The sequence below is a fragment of the Hemitrygon akajei genome, chromosome 4 (genome assembly GCF_048418815.1).
Source record: "Hemitrygon akajei chromosome 4, sHemAka1.3, whole genome shotgun sequence".
Classification (NCBI taxonomy): Eukaryota; Metazoa; Chordata; class Chondrichthyes; order Myliobatiformes; family Dasyatidae; genus Hemitrygon; species Hemitrygon akajei.
In genome coordinates, this window is record NC_133127.1 from 51248369 (window position 1) to 51268112 (window position 19744).

At 39.0% G+C, this 19744-nt stretch overlaps 1 protein-coding gene across 2 annotated transcripts in view; it reads right to left on the reverse strand.

Annotated features, from left to right (window-relative positions):
- Nucleotides 1-19744, reverse strand: part of helq (helicase, POLQ like) — a 61738-nt gene that overhangs the window by 34823 nt on the left and 7171 nt on the right. Inside the window, exons 2-8 of one of the 2 annotated variants that reach the window (XM_073042580.1) lie at nt 17276-18047; nt 11072-11250; nt 9869-10069; nt 3728-3800; nt 2119-2216; nt 1569-1667; nt 1081-1226 (exon numbers count right to left, since the gene is read on the reverse strand). In XM_073042580.1, coding sequence (XP_072898681.1) covers nt 1081-1226; nt 1569-1667; nt 2119-2216; nt 3728-3800; nt 9869-10069; nt 11072-11250; nt 17276-18047 — 1568 coding nt within the window. The remainder of the gene's footprint in view (nt 1-1080; nt 1227-1568; nt 1668-2118; nt 2217-3727; nt 3801-9868; nt 10070-11071; nt 11251-17275; nt 18048-19744) is intronic. The other variant, XM_073042581.1, reaches the window with a different exon arrangement.

Genomic DNA, 19744 nt, shown 5'->3' on the forward strand with positions numbered 1-19744 from the left:
GTATAGATGTTGGGAGGTTATGTTGCAGTTGCACAAGATGCTGGCGAGGTAGCAATTTGAATATCATGTTCAGTTTTGGTCACTCTACTATAGAAAAGATGTTATTAAACTGGAAAAGAATGCATGAGAGATTTCCGAGATCTTAATGGACTTGATGTTACAGGGAAAGGTTGTTCAGGCGATGACATTTTTCCTTGGAGTGTAGGAGTCTGAGAGGTAATCTTTTAGAGGTGTATAAAATCATGATGGTCATAGATAGGGTGTATGCACTCTGCCTTCTACCCCAGTGTTGGGAAACAAAGAGCTAGAGGTCATAGCTTTTAGCTGAAAGGGTTAAGACTTGATATGGTTTTGAAAGGCAACTTTTCTGCACAGAATGTGGTCAGTATATGGAATGAGCTGTCAGAGGAAGTGGTACAATAACAATGTTAAAAAAAACTTGGCGGGGTACATGGATTGGAAAGGCATCTTGTTTGGTATGCACCAGTTGGGCCAATGGGCCTGTTTCTGTGCTATATGACACATGGACACTAATTTTTTGGAGTTCCCCTGTGTCTACCTTATCACGTGAATGCAGTTCTGTTTATACCTATTCATACTTTATCAATATCCCTTCACCTCTATCCTTTTATTGTTTTACTCAATCTAACATCAGTTATTGTTTGAGAGGGACAACGAAACACTTCATAGCCTTAAAGCTCAGAGTAAAAATGTACAGGTCACTGAGAACAACTCCCTATTACAATAATAATTGATCCATTACTTTTTGCTTTTAGTCATTCGTGAGGACACTGGCTACTATTTACATTCTTAAATTGGATTAGCAATTGCATAATTAATTTCAGGCAAGGTATTAAATCAAGAAACTTTTACACCACAGCTGATGCAAGATGATTTCCTTCAGGTTAGAATCTTGAGAGACACAATGTAGAACTGTTAAAACATTAAATGGTCGAATCAGATTTGTGATCAGAATTCAACACCCGCAAGCCTATCTCTATTAATAATTTACTCAGGTGATTGCTTTAAATTCAACAAATAATATTTGAAAATGTAAATATACATTAATTGTGTGCATACTTGTTTAGATACTTGCAGAGCATCTTGCTCACATTTTCACAATTCTTTTTGGTTGGACAGAACAAAAGACAAGAATACTTCGGGATAACTTCAGTCACAAGTGCAATAAGATGATCTGGATCAATTTTCTCCATTGCACTTGAATACTAGAAGGGAAAACAAAATAAGAAAATATAACATCTTGTTCCTTCAATAATAATACATTCTGATAAATACTTAATTTATCATGATTATTTATTCTATTCACACGAGTATAACAATATCAATACTGATGGTCTTGATAGCCTATAATTTTTTTCATGTGGCTTAGTAGCAATTCTGCCTGAAGCACTTTGGAACATCTTAATAAATTTATAGTTATAGAGAAATACTCCCACAAATAAGTACCGAAATTGAAATAAACTGGTAATTTACTTTAGAATTGCAGTTAAGCATTAACTTGGATATCTGCCCTTTGGAAAGTCGAATCATTTTGTATTGTACTTTACCTTGTAGTTCAATAGTCGAGCAAATACAAAACCATTTTCTGATTTGCTGTCCACCTCGTAAATACTATCACGAATTTTAACATATTCTTTTAACTGGACCTAGAATGTAATTTTACTAAAGTTTAAAATGGAAAAAAAAACTCACAACAAAAGAATGTCATTAACTATAAGTATTAGAATGTATAATAAATTTTTCTTTGACATTTTCTACACAAAGGGGATATTAGTAATTGAAATGAAAATTTTCTGCTTAACACCTCATTTCAGGATCAAAATCAGGTTATAAAAGGGCCAAACAATTTCTTACATAATAAGCACGCTAAAAGAAAAGCTACAAAGTTAAAAAAAATTATCACTAATATCCTGTATTGTGTTATCTTAAAATATCTCAGTTATAACAGTTACATTTACTGACAAACATGCAACTTTTGAAGTATCATTTTGAGATCAGAAACTGAAAAGTCAAGTCCAAATATTAAACATAAAAAGTGATCAAAAGAATTTAAATACAGAACATCCATGTACTGTTGTTACATTTCATCCTACTCACAGGTCGGAAGTTACTGGTATAATGTTCTGCCTTCAGAAATTGCTGCAAATCAGAGACATTGTTCAGGGTTGCACTCATTCCAATGATTTGTGTGGCTTCTGGATACAGAAACAAAAGTTAAATATCAAATAGTACGCAGCCATTTATTTGGTAAATTAGATTTTCTTGTCAGACAGTTATTTGTATATACCGGTACTTAAATTTGCCCTGATGGCTAATCTGACAGCAGAAAATATAGATTAAAAAAAAACGCTTTTTAGAATTCCTTGAACCATTCAGGAAATGGCTTGCTGGTTTGCAAGTTTTATTTCAATTAATTATTTACAAAATAAACCTTTCAATTACCAACATTCTGGGACCTACACTTTGTACTAATAATTATGTCTGAAAACATCAATAATAAAAATGGCTCATGGAAATGTTTCCATTTCTTATTAAAATGTTAGATGTATCCACAAGATATATGTCAGGAGGGATCTCCCCTCTGTGGACTCTATTGGTAAAGCAGCCAACACAATCACAGCTGACCCCTCTCCCCATGGATTTTCTCATCTGCCCCCTACCATCAGTTGAAAGACATAAAAGCCTGAAAGCATGTCCCATCAGGCTCAAGAACAGCTTTTATCCTGCTTTATAACACTAATGAATGGACCTTTTGTATTATAGGATGGACTCTTGACCTCACAATCTACCTCGTTATGACCTTAATGTTTGCCTACACTCTCTCTGTAACTGTAACATTTCATTCTGCATTGTTATTGCTTTTCCCTTGTAGTGCAATATATTGTGATGAAATGGTCTATCTGCTTGGAATGCAAAACAGAACTGTTGTTTCGCATTTAGTGAATGTGGCAAATAATAAACCAATTAACCAAGATACGTTTTGAGTCATTACTAAGCTTCAGATGGCAGTTAAACTTTTTACATCATTCTTGTAATTTACGAGATGCACTCCCTCTGCCGTTTGTATCACTAGTTTAAATTGTTGGGTTATTTTCATGTAAGTAGAGATTCACAACAGAACTCAAGTCCAGCCACTACTTGGTATCTCACTAGCCGCTCAGTACGTTCTATCATCTGAAACCAGACTACACACTATTTATGGCTTATCAGTTCTTTTTGAATTCTGGACATAAGCATTAATTATCTATTATTTTTTCCAAATGCAAATCAGATCAAATAATAAAGTACAAGCAAGGTCCCATCTAACAGTTGTAACAGAGCAGGGTGGTAGCAGTATGACTAAGTGAGGAAAAAACTATTATCAGCTTCAAATCAGAGGAATTTTATAGCGAATGCTTGGGATGTATTGTAAATTAGCAGGACAGTGTTTCTCAATTCTCCAATGCATTCACAACATTAAACTGTTATCTAATCTACGTATTCAGTTGCTTTGACAAATTTTGGTCAGATTATCTGCATAAAGGTCTTACCACATCCTTCACCCAAACTGAGAAACAGTTTAGTATATACGGCTTCTGCCAATAACCTGGATCTATTTCTATGCTCAGCAAATGACTTGACATTGAAAAGGCTATGAGGGAGGGAATTGTGCAGGTAGAGATTTGAACAAAAATCGAACACCAAAATGTTGCTAAATATTACTCACTGGTCGTGTAGAGGATTTTAGACAATGTCATTTCCAGTACTGCTCCACGGCTCCCTTCACCAAGCATGTGCAGCTATGATTAAAATAGAAAAGAAATCGAATGATAAACAAGTTTGCATTTATTTTACATTATTAACTTAAAAAAATTGCACAAGGCACTTCAGAAAGGAGTAAAAATAGCCAACATGCACGACTGGGCATAGAGACAAATGGTTGCATGTTTAAGTTTTGATGAGTGATGGGAATTGAGGGCAACAGCAGAGATGATTGTTTGAACTAGTCTCTCCCACGAATATGCACACTTGCTGGTGGATAAACAGGGCAAGAATAATAACTCTGTTATTAATGTTACGAACCCCATAACTGGGTGACTTACCAGCAAAGATAGAGACGTCCGTTGAAGTCTGATGATACTATTTTTAACAGTATTTATTAGTAAAAATACATAAAAATAATATCAATGCAAATATACTGATAATATACGTCGTCAATACTAAACCTAAAAGTGCGGGTATAATAATAATCAATAAGAAATAAGCTCTATCGTTGTCTAGGGGATAATGTATTGTCCGATGGAAGTGTAAAGTTCGCTGCAGTTCCACAAGCTGCCGTCTTTTGGTTGTCACTGTGTTGCAATTGTTGGAGAGAGAGGGAGAGAAAGAGAAAAACTTGCCGGCTTTCCTTTATGATTTCGATCCGTCAGGTATCTCGTTGTCGTGGCCGTTCAAGTGTGACCTCTCCTTTAGCTAAACCGTTCTTCCGTGATGAGCCCGCCACCCTGGCAAGGGAGGACACACACGAGCTCTCACTGGCTTTCGCTATAAAACGCTATCACGGGATTTCTAGCGTTTCTCCTGGTGCGTCTAAAGGGGTGTTCCCCAGACCCCTCTTTTATCCTCACTCACGGGGTCTCAGATGTCAATCAGGTTGGGATGATGCAATCCCTCAACCAGACCACTCTGGTTGTCCCCTGAGGGGTTTCAATGAATAGTACAGTACTCAATACACAATTCCTTCTCCAAGAGACAACAGCAGTAATCAGTGGTTCCGTTCCGCTGATGTCCGGAGACATTCCAAACCTTGTGTATTCTGCTTCTCTCTCCCTCAGGATGTGTATCTCTCTCATTTCCTGGGTCCCAGACCCGAAATAATAGCGATCTTGCGATTCTCAAAAAGGAGGGGGTGACTTTGTACCCTTTGGCCCCTCAGAGTTGCTCCACCTTCATAACAATAACATGACTGAATAGGACAGATTGACCTAACCATCCATTTTACTTGTGCGTATGGCAAACAGTTAATAGCAAAACAGAAGAATAAACGAGAAAATAATCTTACTAGAGGTTAGATTAGAGGTGTGGCTATAAATCTAAAATGGAGTGGGAAGTGTTGATGTTAAGATTTTTATCAACAATATGGGAACACTGAGGAACGGAGATTCTTTTGAATACTGTATTAAAGTACACAGTGTCATCCCCATATCTAAAATTATTGATGTTTTCACCGCTGACTTTGATACCAAACATGTCTCTTACTGTCAAGTCGGAGTTCTTGTTCTTCTTTGAAGATGTGCAGCTTCCCCACTTGAAAGGGATTTAATGTGCCTACCCGAAGGTTTTTAACCGGATTCCACTCAATGACCAAACAACCTTTCCTTTTTTCTTCTCCTTTTATTTTTCGCAAGTGTGGCAGTTTGATAGTTCCATTAGTTTCATTAGTCAGTAGTCATTTGTCACAAGTTATAAGTCAGTCATTAGTCTAGTCATAAGGTTAGTCATAAGTCATAAGGTTAAGGTGAAAAACTGGCTGCCTCTCAGACTTTGTAGACGAATTCGGACCTGCACCTCCATTTCTCTAATGGACTGTTATGGCTTCAAACTGGGCAAACTCTCTCAAAGGTTCGCGAGCTCCTCTTAAACCTCACGCCGTTTCTGAGAAGTGCCTGCGTGCGATGATCCCATGGCGAAGTTAACCCAAACGCAGTGACAGCAGTCCTCTTTTCCAAGGAAACAGTATCAAGTTATTTAAAGTTCGGCATCTTACCGCAGATTCCAGCACTGCTCCTGAACTGCCGCTGTGATGCTGCCGGGTCTGCCCAAATGCTCCGGGCAGAAGCAGCCCTCAGGCAGTAGTTTCTACCTGGTCTATCAGTGAATTCTTGCTCTTACTTTTAAATTTTATTTTCTTTTGCATCTAGGTCCCAATACTTTCTAGAAACTCAGGTTTGACTTGACACTTACTTTTCGTAATATTGTTTCACTGTACACATTAAACAAATCAGGGGAGTAAACACACCCTTGTCTAACGCCTCTCTTGATTTTTGTGAACTGACTCACTTCTCCATCTATTCTTACCGCGGCAGTTTGTTCCCAGTACAGATTTTTGATTAGGCAGAGGTCTTTCGAATCTAGATTTAGAGTTTCCTGGGTGACATCAGATGGCAGGTGCAACATGGACATCAAAAGAAGAATAGGGATGGCAAAAGACACCTTTACTAGAATGAAGAGTATACTGACCAACACTAAACTAAGCATGACAACCCGCCTCAGAGCACTGAAATGTTACGTTTATCCAGTTATGTTATATGGCTCAGAATGTTGGATAACATCTAGTAACATGAAGAAACGAATTGAAGCAGCAGAAATGTGGTTTTTGAGGAGGATGCAAAGAATATCATGGACGAAACGAATATCTAACGAGGATGTCATGAACAGAGCAAACACAAAGAGAGAAATAATGAATGAGATCATGAAAAGGCAACGTGACTTCATTGGACATGTGATTAGGAAAGAGGAGTTGGAATGCACAGTAATTACGGGAAAGATTGAAGGGAAGAAAGCAAGAGGAAGGCAAAGACGAATGCTGATGGAGACAGCAGCCTGAGAACCGGAAATGAATGCCAATGAATTGATCCACTTGACAGGAGTGTGTGGGCCATGGGAGTCAAAGCTCAAACTGGGCATGGCACCTGATGATGATGATGATTATTGAAGTACTACAAAACAGAGCACAGATTAGTAGAATTAGCAAGATTAAACGCAAGATCTTGTAAGACACAGAAACAATACATTTATTGTGATGATGTAGAATGACTTCCAGGGTTAGTAGTTGAGATAACTTTAGTCAAAGTTAAAGATTAAACTTGATAGGAGAATGCAAAATTATGAGATTTAACAATTAAGGGAGGAAGGACAAGTTATAATTAAAATTATGTTTGTAGGGTATACAAAAGGTATGGTTTCTCAATACTTCTGCTCCACCAGCTGCAGAATATCCACGTAAAGAGCATTTCCATCTAAATTCTGAAGTCTGTATTTGCTATATCTCGGCAGTAAAGACTGGGAAGCATTACCATTGGCAGATGGTGTGACAGATTTACATTGAGATGGTAATTAATAAACAGAAAGAACAATAAATACACAGATGAGTATTTTAAACACTGATCTGTTTAGATAATATAAATTTATTAAGTAAAAAGATTTCCACAATACTTTTTGAATTGGGTTTCAAGAGAAAAAATATTGCTATGAACCTTACCCTCCCCAACTCAAACCAATAACTAGATTATATAGTTGTTTTTTACTTCCTTCATCTTAAAGATTTCTCATCACTTATATCCAGTCCAGGTGAGAAAAGATTGGAAAAACCATAGTCAATGCAAAGCAATATCCTATTATAGAAATGTAGATAAATGTCAGACTATGTTCACTCTAATTTTTTTTTTCCAGCTGTGCGGAACCATTGCTCCAAGCAGGAAAAACTGCGTGGCACTTTAAATGGCATCGGCATTCAGTGGGCCGGTTTATAACGATGAGCTACTGGATACCGACTTCCATTCTGTTTATTGGTACAAGTTGTAACAGTTGTTATTTGAAATACTGACAATGTAAATATGTTGAGGCGCTAAAATGTTTCAAAGTAAAGGCTATGGTACATTTATTAGAAAATTTATGGATTATATTCATTAACACATAATAAATTGCAAGGTAATATTGCAATTCACAATATTAACAGATTTCAAAATTATATTAGCAATATTTTGAAATTATATAATGCTAATATAATTTTGAAATTGTTGGTTGTTAAGTTCCTCTCCGTGCCTTGTGGTGCATCGGGCAGCAACCTTACCGTTTCTTTAGCATGTGACTGTCTTTTTAAGAGGCCAAGTTGCTAGTTTGACACTCAACCCAGCATGGATGGAAAGCATGCAAGGAGTCAGCCGGATTCGAACCCGGGACCATCTGCATCAAAGTTCAGTGTGGGCGCCAGTACACCATAGGACAGCTAATTTCGAAATTACGTTAGTATTAAAGAAAATTCCAACTGCGTATCAACAAAGGCTATGTGTACGGGAACATTTCAGTTATTGTGTGCCCAAACACCCGCACAGTTTAGAGGGAACAGTAATAGCAGGAATAAGCCAACTGGCCCTCAAAACTTGGTATTCCATTCAATATGTTCATGGTTGATACTCTATTTCAATACCATATTCCCAGTCTTTCCTCAGACTCCTTGACATCATCTGTGTTTATAGGCTATCTGTCAGTTTAAGTATGCTTCTGTCATCTGTGGTAGAGAATGTCAGATTCACCACCCTAGGTAAAGATATTTCTCACCTCAGTCCTAAGATCATAGCCATGAAGTTCTAGATCCTCCATCAAGGAGATGCATCTGCCCCATATCCAGTTTATCTAGCTCTGTCAAAATCTTATAAGTTTCAAAGAGATCCCCTATTATTTTGCCGAACTCCAATGAATGCAAGCCTTACTGACTTAACCTCTCCATACATGATGGCTCTGTCATCAATCTGGTAAACATTTGCTGCACTTCAATGGCAAGTTTATCTTTAAGTTGAAGAGATCAAAACTTCAGACAATGCTCCAAACTTATGGTCTCACTAAGGCTCTATATAATTGTAATAAGATATTCTTCTTTCTGCATCTAAAAATTCTTTCAATTAAGCTACTATGCTTTATTAACTGCTTGCTGTACCTGAAAGTTTGCTATCAATGATTGGTATCGGATAATAAGGTGCCTTAGCATAATAATATTTCCTGACTTGTTGCTAAATAATTAACTGTCTTTCTTTTTATCTACGCAAGTGTAAAGCTTTCTATTTAATTGCATCATGGTATAGCATCAGTTACTCATTTCTGCATTAGTCCCACATTTCTCCATTTTCTTGGTATCTAAAAGTCTACTGATTCAGTCTTTAATATACCCAGTGACTAAGTGTCCATTGCCCTCTCGTGCAATGAATTTCAAAGATTCATTAGATCTGGGTAAAGAAAGTTCCTCTGATCACAATCCTGAGCTGTTATTATGATACTCTTACACACCTTAATCCAGCAGAAACATTATCCCTGTATTTACCTGATCAGGACCTGCAAGAATATTCTACATTTCATCTTTCATTCTTCTCAAATCAAGAGTATAACCCCAAACAACTTAACCTATTCTCATAGAACAGACCAGCTATGCCAACAATCAATCTGACTGCACTTCACAACTGAAGCACATCATTCCTTAGGCTGGAAGGGTAAATATATAAAGATAATACTTCTGGTGTCATCTCACCAGTGCCCTGTATAAATGTATTAAAACCATATAATAAATTGACCACACGAATAAGACAAGACATCATCAAGATTACACAAATTGGATCTCAACAGGCAGTTTCTGCTTTTTTGTGACCACAAATAAAAGGTTAAAAGGGAGATTGAATTGTAGTTAATGTGACTTCATACGAGTGAAGAACAACGAACTAGATTTCCAATGGAAAGTACAAGCTAGTACAAATTTTAAAATTATATGTGCTTGCCCTAATGATCATTGGTCCAGTAACACATCGTTAACAACCTACTTCTCCGAATGAGGATGACATGTTTTTGCAGAATCCTTCATTCAAGTGTTAAGAAGCCTGCTTATAGGAACTCTAAAATGGGTGATTAGAACTGAGACTTCTAATTGTACTGTTTCCCTCCGAAAAAAAGTTGCCCTGCTGCGTTTGTATGAAGTGTAGCTGAAACCAAGTTATGTATGGAGAATTGAATCTCCATTAGTCCATTCTATGATGCTGCCCTACTACACCACCATTTTGTTTTATCTTTGGATTCTTTAAGATAAATCAGTCAGCAAACTTACCTCATCAACCACAAGGAGACCCAAAGCATTAATCCTTTCTGTTTCTATTAGGGAATTCACTAAACTGTGGGCTTTCTCAATCGTTGCAATATACAGAGAATTCTTCTTTCTTCGCTTGATTGGTGGGAACCTGCCTTTAGCTCCAGCATACTCTTCCACTAAGAAATTACATTCTATTCCGAAAGCTGAAAGATCTCGCACCTAAAGGAAGTGAACATTGTTGCTTTTAATTCAACAGGTTATTAAAACAACAGAATTCCTTTCTCAAATTCTCCTGACCCTGGTTACATGAATTCAATGGACTACTACAGGTCTGAGGTTATTAGTCTCTAAACAAACTCTCAGATACGGCCCATAATGTTTGGACAAACTATGCATCTGGATGATAATTAAGATTTGCATTTGAACTAAAGTTTATTGACTGGTGTACCATCACAAAGAACATGTTTTATTCACTGTTCTCCAACTTATTCATTCCAACAATCATGTAAATACCCATGAAAAGGAGTCTTGGTATAAACATTTTTTTGTATATCAACAATAATATTATCTGCAACAGGGTTAGGTTACAATTCAAAATATAACTAACTCTGGTGTACATTACTTTACATTAATAAGCAATTTTTGGCATTTACACAAATTCCATGATCAAAAATCAATTTCTGGCCGTGACAAAATGAAGACATGCATGATCACAGCAATTCATTGGAGAAAATCCTGAATTATCTGAAATTTTTAACTCCCATTCTCCCTGACATCAATGGAACAAATGACCGACATCATTATTCAGGTAAGTGGGCTCAAACTGTGTTTATTGGTAAGGTATCAGATTCTAGTACCAACGTTTGGTCACTCAAAATATTATTTATAATTATACAATATGTAAAACATTAATTTATTGACCAACAACTACAATAACTATCTTTACTATTTTAAAATCAAAATAGATTTCTTCAATAATTTGAAAAGTGGGATGTACTTTGGTAAGAACCCCTGGGCTAGGTCCTTTAAGACCCACTGACATTAATGTAATAGACTACATTTTCAGAAAGTTAAAAAAATTCAGAATATACAGCACAATTGACAAAATTAAGGTGTGTTATACAACTGCCATAAACTGAACAGAATTCCTAATATTCCTCACCTTTATTTTAATTCCAGTTTTAAATATAAAATTGTTAGTTACTGAACAATTTTCCTCACCTTCTCCTGGACAATAGCCACATATGGCAAAATAAACAGTGCATCTCTTTTCCTGCACAGTAGCTCCTGCATGATCAAAACTTCTGCAACCAATGTCTTCCCACCACTTGTTGGCAGAGAATAAATAAGATTTTTTCTTTCTTGCACAGATTTTAATGTCAGGCAAGCATGTTGCCACTCTGTGAAGTTTAAGAATAAAAAGAGTTTTTATTATAAACAATGTTAAAACTAAGTCGATATTAAGTCTAATTTGTACTCATTTAGCTATATGTCATTTTGCAAAAAAGTTTAATTCTATGAGAAAGTGTAATAATAAAATCATTCACAAAATTGACAAAGGAAATAAAAATTTCTAGAATATTCTGATATAGTGTATTAATAAAAACAAGATGTTAAGGAAAAAAGTAGGTCAGGAATTATCAAAAATTACTATCATTAATATAAAATGCTGTATTAATATATTATCCTAGTCTTTATCTCATTTGTAAATGCCACAAGTATATGAAAATAAAATCAGCAGTAGGAAATGATTGCTGAGTGAGTACCATTGAGTTAAAATTATTTACTGGTAAAGTATAGCTATTGCATTACCTGATTAACAAATTTCCTAACCAACAATTTTGGAAATTAATTCATTAGAGGCTTTATCCAAGCCAGACAAAGCTGACAAAACATTCCCATCTATTGTGATAAAGCATAATAAGCCACAGAGGCACATCACGAAAAAGGTCCCTTCAGCCAACTGGTCCACACTGACTGAGATTTCCATCTAAGCTAGTCTTACCTGCTCTTGGCCCACATCCTCTAAAAGTTTCATAGAAACACAGAAAACCTACAGCACAACACAGGCCCTTTGGCCCACTAAGTTGTAGCAAACATGTCCCTACCTTTGAAATTACTAGGGTTACCCATAGCCCTCTATTTTTCTAAGCTCCATGTACCTATCCAAAAGTCTCTTAAAAGACTATTGTATCCGCCTCCACCACCACTGCTGGCAGCCCATTCCACGCACTCACCACTCTCTATGTAAAAAACTTACCCCTTACATCTCCTCAGTACCTACTCCCAAGCACCCTAAACCTTTGCCCTCTTCTGGCAGCCATTTCAGCCCTGGGAAAAAGCCTACCCACATGATCAATGCTTCACATCATCTTATACACCTCTATCAGGTCACCTCTCATCCTCCTTCACTCCAAAGAAAAAAGGCTGAGTTCACTCAACCTGTTTTCATAAGACATGCTTCCCAATCCAGGCAACATCCTTGTAAATCTCTGCACCCTTTCTATGGCTTCCACATCCTTCCTGTAGTGAGGCGACCAGAACTGAGCACAGTACTCCAAGTGGAGTCTGACCAGGGTCCTATATAGCTGCAACATTACCTCTCAGTTCCTAAATTCAATTCTAGGATTAATGAAGGCCAATACACCATATGTCTTCTTAACCACAGAGTCAACCTGCGCAGCTGCTTTGAGCGTCCTATGGACTCAGACCCCAAAATCCCTCTGATCCTTCACACTGTCAAGAGTCTTACCATTAATACCACGTCAAACTTTTCGGGGTTGAAATCCATCTGCCACTTCTCAGCCCAATTTTACATCCTATCAATGCCCCGCTGTAACCTCTAACTGCCCTCCACACTATCCACAACACCTCCAACCTTTGTGTCATCAGCAAACTTACTAACCCATCCCTCCACTTCCTCATCCCAGGTTATTTATAAAAATCACTAAGAGTAAGCATCCCAGAACAGATCCCTGAGGCACTCCACTGGTGACCGACCTCCATGCAGAACATGACCCGTCTACAACCACTCTTTGCCTTCTGTGGGCAAGCCAGTTCTGGATCCATAAAACAATATCTCCTTGGATCCCATGCCTCCTTACTTTCTCAATAAGCCTTGCATGGGGTACCTTATCAAATGCCTTGCTGAAATCCATATACACTACATCTACTGCTCTTCCTTCATCAATGTGTATAGTCCCATCTTCAAAAAATTCAATCAGGCTCGTAAGGCATGACACGAGGAAATCTGCAGATGCTGGAAATTTAACCAACACACACAAAATGCTGGTGGAATGCAGCAGGCCAGGCAGCATCTATAGGGAGAAGTGTTGTCGATGGGACTAACTGAAAGGAAAGATAGAAAGAGATTTGAAAGTAGGAGGAGGAGGGGAAAATGTGAAATGATAGAAGACCGGAGGGGGTGGGGTGAGGCTGAAAGCTGGGAAGGTGATTGGCAAAAGGGATACAGAGCTAGAGAAGGGAAAGGATCATGGGACGGGAGGCCTTGGGAGAAAGAAAGGGGGAGGGGAGCACCAGAGGGAGATGGAGAACTGGCAGTGTGATGGGCAGAGAGAGAAAAAAAACAACTAACTATGTCAGAGATGGGGTAAGAAGGGGAGGAGGGGCATTAACGGAAGTTAGAGAAGTCAATGTTCATGCCATCAGGTTGGAGGCTACCCAGCCGGTACATAGGATGTTGTTCCTCCAACCTGAGTGTGGCTTCATCTTGACAGTAGAGGAGGCCATGGATAGACATATCAGAATGGGACGTGGAATTAAATTGTGTGTCCACTGGTAGATCCTGCTTTCTCTGGCGGACAGAGCATAGGTGTTCAGCGAAACGGTCTCCCAGTCTGCGTTGGGTCTCACCAATATATAAAAGGCTACACCGGGAGCACCGGACGCAGTATACCACACCAGCCGTGAGGCATGACCTACCCTTACCAAAGCCATGCTGACTATTCCTAACCACATTATACCTCTCCAAATGTTCATAAATCCTGCCTCTCAGGATCTTCTTCTTCAACTTAACAACCACTGAAGTAGGACTCACAGGTCTATAATTTCCTAGGCTATCTCTACTCCCTTTCTTGAATAAAGGAACAACATCTGCAACCCTTCAATCTTCCGGAACCTCTCCCATCCCCATTGATGATACAAAGATCATTGCCAGAGGCTCAGCAATCTCCTCCTTCACCTCCCGCAGTAGCCTGGGGTACATCTCATCCGGTCCTGGCAACTTCTCCAACTTGATGCTTTCCAAAAGCTCCAGCACATCCTCTTTCTTAATATCTCCATGCTCAAGCATTTCAGTCTGCTGCAAGTCATCACTACAATCATCAAGATTCTTTTCCATAGTGAATACTGAAGTAAAGTATTCATTAAGTACCTCTGCTATTTCTTCCAGTTCCATACACATTTTCCCACTGTCACACTTGATAGGTCCTATTCTCTCACGTCTCATCCTCTTGCTCTTCACATACTTGTAGAATGCCTTGGGGTTTTCCTTAATCCTGCCCACCAAGGCCTTCTCATGGACCCTTCTGGCTCTCCTAATTTCCTTCTTAAGCTCCTTCCTGTTAGCCTTATAATCTTCTAGATCTCTAACATTACCCAGCTCTCTGAACTTTTCGTAAGCTCATCTTTTCTTCTTGACTAGATTTACTACAGCCTTTGTGCACCATGGTTCCTGTACCCTACCATAACTTCCATCTCATTGGAATGTGCCTATGAGGAACTCTACAAATATCCCCTGAATATTTGCCACATTTCTTTCGTACCTTTCCCTGAGAACATCTGTTCCCAATTTATGCTTCCAAGTTCCTGCCTGACAGCCTCATAATTCCCCTTACTCCAATAAAATGCTTTTCTAACTTGTCTGTTCCTATCTCACTCCAATAGAATTATGATCACTATCTCCAAAATGCTCTCCCACTGAGCGATCTGACACCTGACCAGGTTCATTTCCCAATACCAAATCAAGTACAGTCTCTCCTCTTGTAGGCTTATCTACATACTGTGTCAAGAAACCTTCCTGAGCACACCTAACAAACTCCACCCCATTTAAACCCCTTGCTTTAGGGATATGCCAATCGATATTTGGGAAATTAAAATCTCCTACTATGACAACTCTGTTATTATTACACCTTTCCAGGATCTGTTTCCTCGTCACTATTGGGTGACTGACCTATAAAAAACACCCGGTAAAGTTATTGACCCCCTTCTGTTCCTAATCTCCACCCACAGAGACCCTTCAGACAATCCTTCTATGATGTTCACCTTTTCTGCAGCCGTGACACTATCTCTGATCAACAGTGCCACGCCCCACCTCTTTTTCCTCCCTCCCTGTCCTTTCTGAAACATCTAAAACCCGGCACTTGAAGTAACCATTCCTGTCCCTGAGCCATCCACGTCTCTGTAATGGCTACCACATCATAGTTCCAAGTACTGATCCACACTCTAAGCTCATCCGCTTTGTTCACAATACTCCTTGCATTAAAATAGACACATCTGAAACGGCCCTTCTCTATCACCTGCTTATCTTCCCGGTCACACCCTGTCTCCAAGCTTTCTCTATTTGTCAGCCCACAGCGTCTTCTCCAGTCTCTTTAGTTCGGTTCCCATCCCCCCCAACAATTCTAGTCTAAACTCTCTCCAATAGCCTTAGCAAACCGCCCCACCAGGATATTGGTCCCACTGTGATTCAAGTGCAACCCATCCTTTTTGTACAGGTCATACCTGCCCCAAAAGAGGTCCCAATGATCCAGAAATCTGAATTCCTGTCCCCTGCTCCAATCCCTCAGCCATGCATTTATCCTCCACCTCATTCTATTCCTATTCTCACTGTCACGTGGCACAGGCAGTAATCCTGAGATTACTACCTTTGAAGTCCAACTTCTCAACTTCCTTCCTAACTCCCTGTAGTCTGTTTTCAGGACCTCTTCCATTTTCCTATCTATGTCATTGGTACCAATGACAGGTGTGATCACGATCTCTGGCTGTTCTCCCTCCCACTGCAGGATATCGTGGATGCGATCTGAAACATCCCTGACCCTGGCACCTGGGAGGCAAAGTCCCCTATCACTACTGCCTTCCTCTTCCTTTCCCTACCCTTCTGAGCCACAAGGCCGGACTCTATGCCAGAGGCACAGCCACTGTTGCCTCCCCCAGGTAGGCTGTCCCTCCGGAACAGTACTTATAACAGGAGTATTTATTGTTCAGGGGGACAGCCACAGGGGTACTCTCTAGTACCCGACTCTTCCCCTTCACCCTCCTGACTGTGACCCATTTATCTGTCTCCCATGGCCCTGGTGTGACCACCTGCCTATAACTCCCCTCTATCACCTCCTCGCTCTCCCTGACTAGACATAGGCCATCAAGCTGCATCTCCAGTTCCCTGACTCAGTCCCTAAGGAGCTGCAGCTGGACATGCCAGGTGCAGATATGGCCATCCAGGAGGCTGAGAGACTCCAGGACTTCCCACATCTGACACCGAGCACAGAACATGGGCCTCACTCACACACTTCCTTTCTCCTATTAATACAGGCAAAACTACCTCGCCTCACTACTGCCTAAGCCTGTTGAGCCAAAGCCCTATCGCTCTGCTACCTCTCACTCCACTGCCCGCTGGATATGGCGGTCTTCTTTTTTCTTTGCATGCACTTGCTCAAGTACTTTCTAAATGTTGATGACGTACCTGCTTCAACCACAAATTTTGGCAGCTCATTCTACATAATGAACACTCTCGAGAAAAAGCTGCCCTATGCCCTTTTTTCATGATTCCCCAGTCCAGGGAAAAAGACCATGTGCATTCACCCCATCTATGTCTCTCATGATTTTGTACACCTCTAAGATCACCCCTCATTCTCCAGTTTAAAAAGTCCCAACCATTTTCCACAACTCATTCCCTCAAGTCCTGGCAGCATCCTCAAATGTCCTCTGCACTCTTTCCAGCTTTATGACATCTTTCCTATAGCACAGTAACCAAATCTGAGCATAATATTCCAAATGCGGTCTCACCAGTAACATAACATCCCAATACTTAATGTCTTGACTCATGAAGGTTATTATGCCAAAACACCCTTCACCACCCTGTCCACTTGTGATGTCACCTTCAGGGAACCATGTACTTGTTGTCCTAGGTCCCTAGGTTCTAGAACACTTCCCAAGGTCCTACTATTTACTGAGAAAGGCCTACTCACTTCAATGACATGCAACATACAGGGTGCAACTTTAACCCCTGTCCAACTGCAACTTAATATCACTGAACCTTGTTAGCAGGTTATTTTGTCAATCTGACCAGTTTGCCTATACACTTTGCATTCTAACTCATTACTATTTACTAGAATGAGTTCTAGATCACAAGATGCAAAAAGTTGTTCCTTTTATCATTCTATATTTAAAATTCTTTCCTTTATTTACCGTAAAGCTCTTTGATGCCTTTGATCTGGAATATCAAATCCTTAACTTTGCTTGGAAGTCCATAAAAAGGGCCCATATCAATATCTGAAGTAGCTTCAATAGTTTTCATTGCAACATTTATTTGTTCAGATAGGATAATCTCCTTCAACTGTTTACTTTTTGATAACTGTGGTGTTGGCGACTTAGCATTTTCAGTCATGACATTTTTCATCTGATCTTTGAGGCTTAGCTGCTTACGTGTTCCAGAATTTGTTGTCCTTGATTGGTTTTGAGCATTAAGATTTTGTATTCCTTTATTCAAGATTGAAGGATTGCTAAAATGGTCCTCCTCAATGCAGTTCAATGACTGGATGGCTTCTGGCTCTTCGGTTTTGCTTCCATGTTTTACCAGTGGAGAGTCAAATTCCTCCATTAGTGTAAGCTGTGAGCTTGGTAATTCATCCAGTTCATCTGTATTTCCAGCATGCAACACAGACAAAGTTTTAGAACAAAACTGTTCAGTTGTAATAGTACTTCTACTCCTACAGGCATCTTTAATTGATTCAACATCTTCTGTAAGTTTGTAAATTTTATTCTCATCATTTTGTAAATTAAGCGTGCCAGAATTCTGAAATGTTAGATGACCCAGAGTATTTTCCTCTTCATTATTCTTTGGACTTGAAGTACAAACAGAATGTTTTCTTTCTGAACCTTCAAACTGTGCCTGTAACCAGCTGTCATCTCCAAAACTATCATAGTCTCCAAAGAGGTCCACTTGACTGTCAGAGTCAACCTGAAATAACATAACTTCTTAATTAAAATAGTACACACAAGCAGATCAAGTAATATATCAACAACACAAGCACTAAGTAAATGTTGGTGTTCACAATCTAAAACCTAGGTTATGTTATACTGCTATAGGTAATTATACCATTAATAAGCATAAGGAAGGAGAAACATATTTTCTGTTTAGTACTCATATTTTTATTTGATTGATAAAAATTAAAATAATAACCAATGAATGCAAATAGGACTATACAGTCATAGACTGCTCACATTGTCCTGTTCTTGCATCAGATACAGTAATCTGGCCTGAATTTTGTGGTCAATGGCAAAGGGACATTACTCATAAATGATCTCAAAATTTAGCAATCTAAACTGAGGATTTTGCTTTCATTGATCTCTACTGCTGCCTCTCCTCCATTCCCTTTACCAACACCAGCTCCCCAGAAAAAAAAGCCCTAAAACTCTTGCGATGTCTGCCAAGGAGGCTAAGCTGTGAACACAACGAAGAGTTATACAACAAACAAAATGCATGTTAACTAACATTTTAAAATACTATATTTAGCACTACATAATAAGCATTTAAACACGTACACAAGATTAAAGATGGGATAAAAATGTTACTTAAAACATTTTATCCCATTTTACTGCCTGCAGCGTAACAGACAGACAGACATACTTTATTGATCCCGAGGGAAATTGGGTTTTGTTACAGCTGCACCAAGAATAGAGAAGAAAAATAGCAATATAAAACCATAAATAATTAAATAAAGTTAATCATGCCGAGGAAATAAGTCCAGGACCAGCCTATTGGCTCAGGGTGTCTGACACTCCGAGGGAGGAGTTGTAAAGTTTGATGGCCACAAGTAGGAATGACTTCCTATGACGCTCAGTGTTACATCTCGGTGGAATGAGACTCTGGCTGAATGTACTCCTGTGCCTAACCAGTACATTATGGAGTGGATGGGAGTCATTGTCCAAGATGGCATGCAACTTGGACAGCATCCTCTTTTCAGACACCACCGTCAGAGTCCAGTTCCACCCCACAACATCACTGGCCTTACGAATGAGTTTGTTGATTCTGTTGGTGTCTGCTACCCTCAGCCTGCTGCCCTAGCACACAAGAGCAAACATGATAGCACTAGCCACTTAGAAACATAATTTTTAATTACCCAAGGAAACGGCTTTTCAGTTTTCAAATTATAAATATGGGTCAGTACTCAAGTTAAAAATTTACACTCCATGGTACATTATATTTTTAGGATGTTTTTAATTACAGAAGATCACAATTACATACAAGGTTACAGAATAACATTGCTTGAATAGCAAGAGAATCACTGGGAACATTATCTTGATTTCCTCGTTTTGCGGCACCAGTACGGTCAGTTTCACAGCTTCATTATAAATGAACAGCAATACTTTTGGTTACAATTAAAATCAATGGAAATAGCAAGAGTGTATAAAGGTCAATTGATACAAACAGCAACACGAGCTTCAAGGACAAAGGGAAATTCTTTCATGTTTTGCCTGTTTGATCCCTCCCACCATAGTTTTTCCATGTTAAATTAATATTCTCATTTTGAAACATGTGAAAATCTGTTATGCATAGTGCAGTTTCTCACTATCCCCAAACCAGATGCTGTAATCTCTGCATTATGAAAATATAGAGGCTGTACTCTTTACAAGTGTGACAATGTGAGACTTTAA